This window comes from Cinclus cinclus, chromosome 1 (assembly GCF_963662255.1).
Source record: "Cinclus cinclus chromosome 1, bCinCin1.1, whole genome shotgun sequence".
NCBI classification, from domain to species: domain Eukaryota; kingdom Metazoa; phylum Chordata; class Aves; order Passeriformes; family Cinclidae; genus Cinclus; species Cinclus cinclus.
Genome location: NC_085046.1, coordinates 30,209,834 through 30,219,696, shown reverse-complemented (window position 1 = coordinate 30,219,696; position 9,863 = coordinate 30,209,834). Strand labels below are relative to the sequence as shown.

General features: G+C 39.4%; 1 protein-coding gene across 1 annotated transcript; it reads left to right on the top strand.

The window, feature by feature from the left end:
• Positions 1-209: 209 nt before the first annotated feature.
• POLR1F (RNA polymerase I subunit F) lies at positions 210-3,837 on the top strand. The gene is made up of 4 exons (XM_062495519.1): positions 210-442; positions 523-664; positions 1,765-1,973; positions 3,390-3,837. The coding sequence occupies exons 1-4, from the start codon at positions 210-212 to the stop codon at positions 3,787-3,789; spliced, it is 984 nt and encodes a 327-aa protein (XP_062351503.1). The 3' UTR covers positions 3,790-3,837.
• Positions 3,838-9,863: the final 6,026 nt, after the last annotated feature.

Genomic DNA, 9,863 nt, shown 5'->3' with positions numbered 1-9,863 from the left:
CCAGAATACTCCGTGAATCCGCGACGAAAAACGGCCCGCAAAGAGTTAAAACTGCGAAGCCGCTCTCCGCGGCACGAAACGCCGCCCGCCCGCCCAGGCGAACACCGCCCCCCCCCCGGCCCCGCGGACGCCGTCACTGCCGGGCCCGCCCCGCCGGAGGGACGGTCCCTGACGCCATCTCAGCGCGCCGGCGGGCCCGTCCGTCCGGCATGGCCGTGCCGCGGGAGCCGCCGCCCGCCCCGGCGCTGCCGCCCCCCGCCGCCGCCGCCGCCGCCGCTCCCCCGTCGTTCGGCGCGGCCCGGGCGCTGGCGGCGCGGCGCCACTCGTGCCTGGTGGCGGCGGCGCACCGGCGGCACGTGGCGCTGCCCCCGCGCTTCCTGGGCCGCAAGCGCTCCGGTATCCGCGCGCAGCTGGACGCGGAGCTCCTGCGCTACTCCGAGAGGTGCGGCCGCGGCGGCGGAGCGGGGCGCGGGGGGGATCGGCCCGGCAGCTAACCGTGCCCCCTCCTCCTTGTCCTTCCAGCCTGCAGGGCGTGCCCGTGGCTTACGACAACATCAAAGTGGTGGGGGAGCTCGGCGACATCTACGACGACCAAGGATTCGTCCACCTGAACGTCGAGGCGGACTTCGTCATCTTCAGCCCCAAGAAGGGGAAGAAGCTGGTGGTATGAGAACGCCTTGGCGTCTCGCGGGACCGGCGTCTTTTATTAAGTGGTCAAAGCTCGGCTTGTTTCTGCCGTCCGGTGGTCTGGGACGTAGGTGGAGACATATTGCAGTTTACGTTAGCTTATTCACTTATGGGCGGTTCGTGGCAATTTATTAGTAATTTGTGTTAGTGCATTTTACTGTGCTGTATCGGTTTTCTCCGTTTCTAAGTATATTATATTACTACTATATTACTGCAGCATTGTATCATAAGGATTACGTATTTAACAGTCTACTAAAACTGTAGTACATCATACCGGTGCTCCTTCCTGAAGAGCAGGTAATTCTCAAACACCTGCATTTGTTACAGTGACAGGAATGCTCAGGATGCTCTCGAGAGTTTGGTTCCTTCAAGCACAAGAGCAGTACATCGAGTTGGAGCCTGCCTGTCAGTAAAGGAGGCAAGTGGCTCACAGAACAGCTTTAAGCTTGTCAAAACTTTTCCTCAGCACTTTGTTGAGATCTGGCTTGCATTCATTGTAGTGCCATACCTTTTGCAACACAGCTGGTGTTTGAGGATGAATGTGCCATCTTCCTGGGAAGAGAACGGAAAAATTTTCAGTGTCTGTCGTTAATTCTATGGATGAAAACAAAGGTGGATATGGTTTCATGTGCAGATGTGTCAGAAGCCCACTGAATGGAGTATTTGGAAGCTTTTTGTATGTCTTCCTATCTTCAGCTGCTAAGTACTGCTGTGCCAGCTTGAAGGGCATTTTAGACAAGTAAATCAGACTTAAAATGGCTTCAAAGCAAAAGTTGATCGCTGTAGTGTAAAGGAAGAGTTACCTACTCTGTTCAGGTATTCACTGTAGCTAAATGCCATGTTTTGACTTCTCTTGCAGTTCACTTCTATTTTCAGAGGAAGTGTATGAAGAGTTTACAGGAATAGCATTGATTTTAGTGAAGGAGCATTAACTTATTGCTAGATAAACTAACTTCATAACTTGTACATAAAGTCTTACTGGAAACTTCCCATATAAGAAACTAAATATTTAAAGGGTGTGCATTGAAAGGGCTGATTTTTGCTATAGACTTGCATGACATTCTTTTTCTTTTCTAGGGTGTAATTAATAAAGTGGCCCCTAGTCATATTGGCTGCCTGATACATGGATGTTTCAATGCATCTATCCCTAAGCCTGAACAAATGTCCATTGTACAGTGGCAAGAGCTGGGATTTAAAATAGGAGATGAACTGAAATTTCAAGTGTTGCACTTGGATTTTGATACAGCTGGGGTGTTCTTCATTCGTGGAGGACTTACTAAAAGCAGGTACAGTGCCTTAATAAAGAATATTTTTAACTGATTTAATACATTTTTATAAGCTAAGTGATTTTCGCTGCATCTTAATCTTTCAGCTTTCTTATTTTTATATAAATGCCTGTATAACTATATATGTAACTGACTGTCTGTCTATCTATCTGTCTATCTATCTATCTATCTATCTATCTATATGTCATCTTAAACTAAACTAGGACTCCCATGGATGTTTTTTTCTGGGAAAAGTAATACTAGGTGTTTCTTGAGCTTTAAAAATTGGGTTGTGTTGATCTATGAGTTGTTGATTGCATATATAAAACATGCACAAAATAGCACATCCAGGTGTCTAAGAGTAGCTTTGTGCATGGGCTTTTCAAGTGCAAACAGTCCAGGGGTGCTGAACACAGTGGTTACGTTGTGCAAACGCGTGCATATGTATTGTATAATGACAAGTACACCACTTAAAACTTGCTGAAACATGAGAATTTCAAAGATGAAAGAATGTGTCAACTTCCTCCTTAGGCCTTTGTAACTGTTTAGGGGACCTCACAAGAAATCTTGTCTTCAGAAGAGTTCGTTCATGTTTTTTCTTTTAAAGCAGTAATTTACTGAGCAATGTTTTTCTTTCAACGTGGTTTTGTTTTTGATTAAACGTATAATATGATTCCTGCTGGCAATTTCATAGCATTTTTTGTTTATTTCTCCTTTCCTTTTTGATCTGGAAGGATGCCCTGGATTGTTTCAGTGAATTTACAATGAAAGTTAGCAATTTTGTCTTCAGTGCCTCTGGGGACATAAAAACCTTCATGGTTTTTAACTGCATTCTTTCCATATTTGTATTCTTAGACATTTTCTCCAGTGCTCTTAGTTGCAAGGTACCTGCTGGTGGGGGGGTGGGATTTGGTGGTTTTTTTGTGGAGGTTTTTTTCTTCTTTTTTTTAACTTTTCTGGCATCACCTTTGTTTCAGTTAGAGTAGGGTAATTGCTTGGTAAAATCAGCAGTGCTCCTCATATATGACTGAACAGGCCACTAACTGTGTGTTTTTGTGAATGACTTAAAAAAATCCAAAAAAGCTTTAGTACACAATGTAATTATGAATTAGGGGATGAAGAAACACCAGAAATGAGGAAATATCAAATGGTCTGTAAGGCACTTTAGAGAAGAAATTTAGGCTAAGATTCAGAAGAGAGTATTTATTATATGGTAAGAAGGATGCTAGTAAGGTAGTAGAAATTACCCTGAGAGCATTAAATGGTATGATTCTCTGTAACACAGAGTATCCTGTTCTCCATTTGTTGGTGTTTTTAGCAGATGTTTATTTTTTATCTGCTTGGTGTAAATACATGTTTTAGCAATTTTTGACATTTCCCTATGTGAGGTGCCCTAACATGTCTCTAATCCAGGTTATTTTGTATATTTCTTTACAGCATGCAGCCCAAAAAATCTAATGCAGTCACTGAAAGTACAAATGGGGATGAAATTCAAAAGCTTGACCAGCAGGAAAATGGCTTGAATAACTGTGGGGAAGATAATGTCACAGAAGAACCTTTAAATGAGATGGGTAACCTTGAGAGGGAAAATGAAGAAGAGCAAAGCGTTGATGCGGTGAATGGAGTACGTGATGATAAAAAGAAGAAGAAGAAAAAGAAAAAGGACAAGCATGGAGAACAGGAACTTGTATTACCCACCAGTGACTCCAGTGGTTACCAAAGTGACCATAAGAAGTCAAAGAAAAAGAAAAGAAAGCATTGTGATGAAGTTGAAGAAAGTGAATTATCTCAGTTGTCAGAGAAACCCAAAGCAAAAAAGAAAAGAACAAAAGTCTGAAGTGTCTTTCCTGTGTTAGATTTCAGACGTTTTTGATAAGTTTCAATAAAACCCTGTTTTCAAAATGGGCATGTCTTTTTCTTTACTACAAGGTCTGCTCTGCTAGGTCAGATGCTGTTTGTGTGCCTTTGTGCATAAGCAGTTTGAAAGGCAGCATCTTTTAAAGTAGTAATAGAAGAAATGGGATAGAAGCAATATCTGCCTGGCTTTTTTACTGGGAAACTAGGCACAAAAGAGCTGTGGAATGTAATTACAGGAGCACATGCATCACCTTTGTGTGTGTCTGCTTTCCAGTTCCACACATTAGCTAGTTGGTAGTTACAGTGTTTGCTATTCATCTTTGCCAACCGGTGTCTTGATTTTACAAGAGTAGATTAGGATTATCTTTGGGTTTCTGGGAAATTCATGGGAATTCCCAGGAGGCTTAAAATAGATAATTTTGTTTATGTGTATCAGTGTTTTTGGTTGCAGCTTTTTTCTATTGTGAGGAGCTCTGGGCAGAACTGTAGTGTGACATGGCCTAGTCCTTGGTATTGATTTACCTATTACAAGAAGAACATAACCAGGTCTTTGAAGGCCTTGCAAGTAAACAGCATGAATATGGAAACTTGGTGTTCATCTCTGTTCCTAGGTGATAAAACATTTTGCTCTAGTGATTAATGCTGATGCTATTAGCTCGCTTCATTAGATGTGTTTACAACTTCTAATAACATCCATTCACGTTGAACATGTTTTGAATTTCAAGTATGACAATACTTGTTTTAGGGCTCACTTAGTGCTGTATTAATGTCTTTTATGCTTCTTTAAAGCTCCAAATGTACCAAGACAAAGTTATCGGCTTATAGGCTTGATGGCATAGCAGTACACAGTAGGCATTTTAAAGTTATGATGCCATAAAAACCAAGTATAGACTTTTTGAAGACTTACAAGAAAGTGAATTTAAGTAGATAATGCCAGCAGTAGCAGCAGAAACTGCAGGATATCCTCATGTGTTTGCTCTTCAGTGTACCTCATCTTGAAGCCAGTTTCTGAGCAGTCCTGGGCTGAACATGAATTGTCCCTGTTGTGTTTCTATGTGTGATGATGCTGTCACTTTATTTACATGCAGTTTCACAGACACTGGCTCTTCTATCCATTTCTCCTGTACTGTGACAAAGCCTGGGAAGTCAGATGATGTTTGTAGTGTATTACATCATGCTGCAAGGTCAGCTGAGGGCAGTATTCTGGTGTGTTCATGGTTGCAGAGAATGACACCGGAGTCCCACCCTGATGTCCTTAAATTACACAGGCAGGCTGAAGGTTGGGACATAATTTACAGTCAGAAATGATGTGCTAGTTCCCCCTTTTTATGTATATATGTATTTATTTATTTATTTATGTAGTGACTCGAAGGACAAGTTGGATGGATGGGTAAGAAAGACATGGAGAGGAGGATGGCAAGCACAGGTATTTTTTGGTGATGCCAACATGAAGAGAATGATGGAGGCAGTTACTATTGCAGGTGAACCAAAGACTGAGTCATATGATGTTGTCTCTTACTCCTTAATACTCATTGTACCTCACTTTCCCTTTTAGGGAAGAGAAACACATCTCCAGAGTCAAGCCTCACCAGTTGATAGAACCAGTTTGTAGCACCAAAAGTTTGTCTTGCTCTGTTCTGCCTTTTCATCAGTGTGCAGAGAAAGAAGACAGCTGGGGGGAAGTACTGAAGTTGTAACTAATGAACCAAGTAACAGACAATAGAAATGCTTTCAGCACTTTGCTCTTTTTCCATTTCTGCTGCTTTACCATTCTCTTACAGGGAATTACTTAGTGTAGTTTAGCAAACTGTGCAAACTGTTTTCTTGATGGTTAGTCTTTTCTGAAAGCCTGCAATAATCTCTGTTTTGGCCTTACTTAGAAGCAGGTTTATTTCTGGCACAGAAGTTTGGCCGTCACCCGCTTGTATAATTTCTTGGTTTTCTTTCTTGGGTTACAACAAAAGAGAGCAATTAAAAATAAATGATTCCTGAACAAGTTGTTTCTCCAGTGATACAAATACCACAAAATGTTAAATTCTTGCTAAGTTTTGTGTCTTTGGAAGGGGAAAATTGAAGAAAAGACTTCAAAAAATATGGAAGAAGATCGTGTTTTACACAGTTGGAGGCAATATTGGCAGCCTCACAAGTGCACTGTTGATGTTGCTGTAAGTACTGTTTTGGCATTTGCTAAATATATTAAGAAAACTTGGATTTTCAAAAGTGAATTTTCACTCTGGTCATGATTTAAATAATTTGTCTTTGTTTTTTCCCCGTAAAAAGACAAGATTTTCTGATGTTTGTAATTAACTAAGGAGCTGAACGTTCCATTAAAGTTTCTCTGAAGTTTGATCTCTATAAACCTTTCACTGTTCTGGACTACAAATGAAGAGTTATATTGAATTTTAAGTTGAGACAAGATTTTTGAGAACAATCATTTTTAAAGTTTCCTGTGAGGCCAGCCCTTCTGTTATTTTTTCTGGGTGCATTCTAGTACAACTCATGTCACATAGCAAAGAGAAGTTTAGAAAGTAAAATTGCATTTTATCTTATAACTGTGTTGATAGTTACACTGGGGTAACTGATCTAGAGAGAAGGAATTTGCTGGATTTTTTTTTTTTCTCTTATAACATTAAGCTTGCAACAAAGCCAATATTCACTTATGGCTGTGGTTGATACTCTTTTGTCTGTATATACGAAAAATGTAGTTCCAACTTAACCAGCTATAAGTTTCTAAAGTAGAAACTGCTACTTTGTAGTGTAAATATTTTGATTCCGCAAATGTTTCACAGTGCATTGTATGCTTTTGGCAGAAGAGCAAGCAGTCTTACAAGAAGATATTTTTAGCTGTCTCTAAAACAATTGTTTTGTATTCTCTGAAGCTTGCAATAATCTGCAGCATTAACTTCTGTTCTTTGTCTTTTCCTTGCTTCTCTTAGAAATAAATTCTTTGCTTTTTGACTTGGCACTTTCCTACTGCTTTAGATATTCAGCCCAAACAACCCAGTGGATGAGCTCTAGGGGAAGGACTTTTTTAAAAGGGTTTAAGCAAGCTAGCTGCCTTTTGGAAAAACATGAGCTGTGATCAAATCTGCCTCTGAGAAAAGTTTGCCTTTGGAAGCATCCCAACCTTAGATAGCCCTCAGACAGTACAGAGCTTTTGCTGTGAAGAGGTTGTGGGATCTGATGCTCTCAGGATCATTAGTGTTGGCTATAGAAGGACTCAAATAGTTTCATTCTAACAAGGCCTATATTTTTCTTACCAAAATGTTGATTCTGTTCTGCTATTTAGCTTTTAGAAATACTTTATATTTAATAAAGTCTGAGAGACTTCAGTATCCAGTAGGCCTTGTTTATAAGGAGAAGGTATCAAATATACAAACAAAATAATACTGAAAATCAAGCTTTGCACTTCTCCAATACTGTTAATAAACAAGTTTTTTACAGAAACAGCTCAGGATTTTTTTTGCTCTTCATGGCTTTACACATAATTAAGTTAAAGTAGGGTTTCATTCAGTTGTAAATATTGTCCCAAGCCATTCAACTGACCTGATGGTAAGCAAGTAAAAGCAATTGAAGCCTGGCCATGACTTCAAGTTCCTTGAAGCCAACAGTCCTAGGCAAAGAAGGATTAACCTTTAATTTTCCCATTTTAAGGCCCCTTCTCCATGAGACTGAGCACAAGATGATCTCCTCCCATTTCCCGAACTGATGCTATAGAGTATCACTGCTGCTAGAAGGTTTCTGTTACAACCAGAGAACAGTTGAACTTGGAAAAGAGCTTATTTGAGAAATCTACCTATAAAAACAGATGAAATGAACTTTGTACAGAAGTGAATCTGCAGCAGTTTTTAGTACGTAGCAAAGAAACCTTACAAACAGGAAAAAGTTTTGCTACGTGATTCATTATCAATACTTTCCTCTTTCATGAATTATTTGTATTTCATATGATTAGAAGGTTAAGCTAACCCCTTTGGTCTCTAAATCTGTGTTATACTTTGTAAGAATACAGTTTAAAAGATAAAGATAACTATTTCCCTTCAAAGCTTTCTTGCTCATTATTACCCATTTTCCTCTTTCCTTTATAATTTCTTTCACTGGTGCCTTTGGTGTGTGAAAACTTCTCTAAGAATATACTCCATACACTGGAAATATGGTGTCCAACTCAAGGGCAGGATTTCATTGTGCTGCCCCAAACTGAGTGAGGAGAAATGTGTGTTTAAGAGGCTTTGTTAAGAGCCAGTCTGTCAGTACTATGTTGCTTAGAAGCTCACATTAGGTATGTGAAGTTTGAACTGAAGAAGCAGAACTTTATCAAATGTTTTGACTTGAGTTGCAGTTAAGGTCGCATTCAGAAATAATATTTCAGTTCTACCTGCAAAGCCATTAATCAGTGGACATGACCTTGTTGTGATACATCCATGCCCAACACACTTCTTCTGATGGAGACTTGGAGTGCAGCAGTCAGTGGAATTGTGGGCTATGCAAATATGGTCCCAGATTTCATTGAAAGCATTTTGTCAAAATTAGTGTGGAATAACTCCCAGTCATTCAGGGAGCTGGCTGAAGCCAGAGTCATCTTGTTTTCAAGGAGTAGGCTACAGCTCCTAGTGGCAAGTAACAGCCTGTGATTTTATTTCCTTATAATAAATGTGTTACCACATGGATAATTTAAAAAATTCTGTATGGATCAGTCAAATCAACATTTAAAACCTGGACTAAAAGAAAAGGCAAATTTATCCTGCATCAGTAAACATGAATATTAATCAGAAAATAATGAGGCAGTTTTGGAGCACTATAAAATGTGTGGATCAGCTCTGTTTTTGTTACAGATAACAAACCAGTGACATCTGACCCTCTTCCAGGATAATGTCATTTTATTCTATATATGTTTGAAGGTTCATTTTTTTCTCCAGAGATTTGGTGATCTCTACATGGGCTCAAAGATGACCATTTTTTATGAAGCATTTTCCTAGGACACCCATTTGTCTCTTGTCTGAAAAAAAGCCCCAACCCCCCCCCAAAAAAAAACCCAAAACAAGGAATCCAGAGATGGTATAGGTATTCCTAGTTTCTTTATGGAGTCTCTCAGTATTAGCTTGTGGATTTGTTAAGACAGGCTTGCCTTCACTCTGGTATATCTACATTCTCCCCAGAGAATTATGCTGTGATACTTCCCAGTTCAGGACCTCTTCCTCTCAAAGAAATTGCATATATTGTGGCTAAAAATAAGTCTGCACTGATGATGTATGGAAAGTGCTGATAACTACTTTTGATATGATTTTCTTGACATTAAACTGAATTGAGCAAAAGTGACCTGCTTTATGTCTAAATTAGTTGTTACTAAATCCCATATTTTTCTAGTTTTCTCTGAGAGGATAATTCCTGTTTCATAGATATAATTTGAAAATTCATCTTTTCATTATGACTAGACATTAGTTAAACTTGAACTCTTAGTTTTCTGGGCCAAAGGAATGATATTTGAAAGACAGTGCTAAGGTTTCTGAGGTAGAGAAAAATATGCATGTGTTACAGATTTAAGTGCATTTGCACATCCATTTTTCTACCCATGGAGTATTTCTGAAGTACTTACCAAAATATGCAGATGCTCACAAATTAGTTTTGGAGTCATCTGTGTTGTGGTTATTTCTATCTCCCTTCAATGTCTGGTTTGCAAACCATTGTCATAAATGATCCCCAAATAGAACCCAGCATCATCATATTCATTACTGATTTATATTTATCCTGTAAATCTGTGGTTGTGCCATATTATGATGAGGAACATGAGGACAAGCTGTTGAAAATATCTTTATATCTTCCTATTAATTGAGTATAGCAAATGTCTTTTCCCAGGCAAAAATTATTACTGCGATTACTTATGGTTAGACTTGTTTTGTTTTTTCACTGGAGCACACTTTGGAAAACAGTAAAAATAGTTCAATCAATATGGAAAATTGACTAGGAGAGAAGAATTTAAAAAAAAAAAAAAAGGAAAGAAAAAGCTGGGGATTTTTTCATAAAGAGTGTAAAGGATAAAAAATTCAGTTTAAGGAGGTT

Coding starts and splice junctions, on each gene's coding strand:
- POLR1F (XM_062495519.1), top strand. CDS start 210: ATGGCCGTGCCGCGGGAGCCGCCGCCCGCCCCGGCGCTGCCGCCCCCC. Junction 443..522: donor CTCCTGCGCTACTCCGAGAG/GTGCGGCCGCGG, acceptor TTGTCCTTCCAG/CCTGCAGGGCGTGCCCGTGG. Junction 1,974..3,389: donor GGAGGACTTACTAAAAGCAG/GTACAGTGCCTT, acceptor ATTTCTTTACAG/CATGCAGCCCAAAAAATCTA.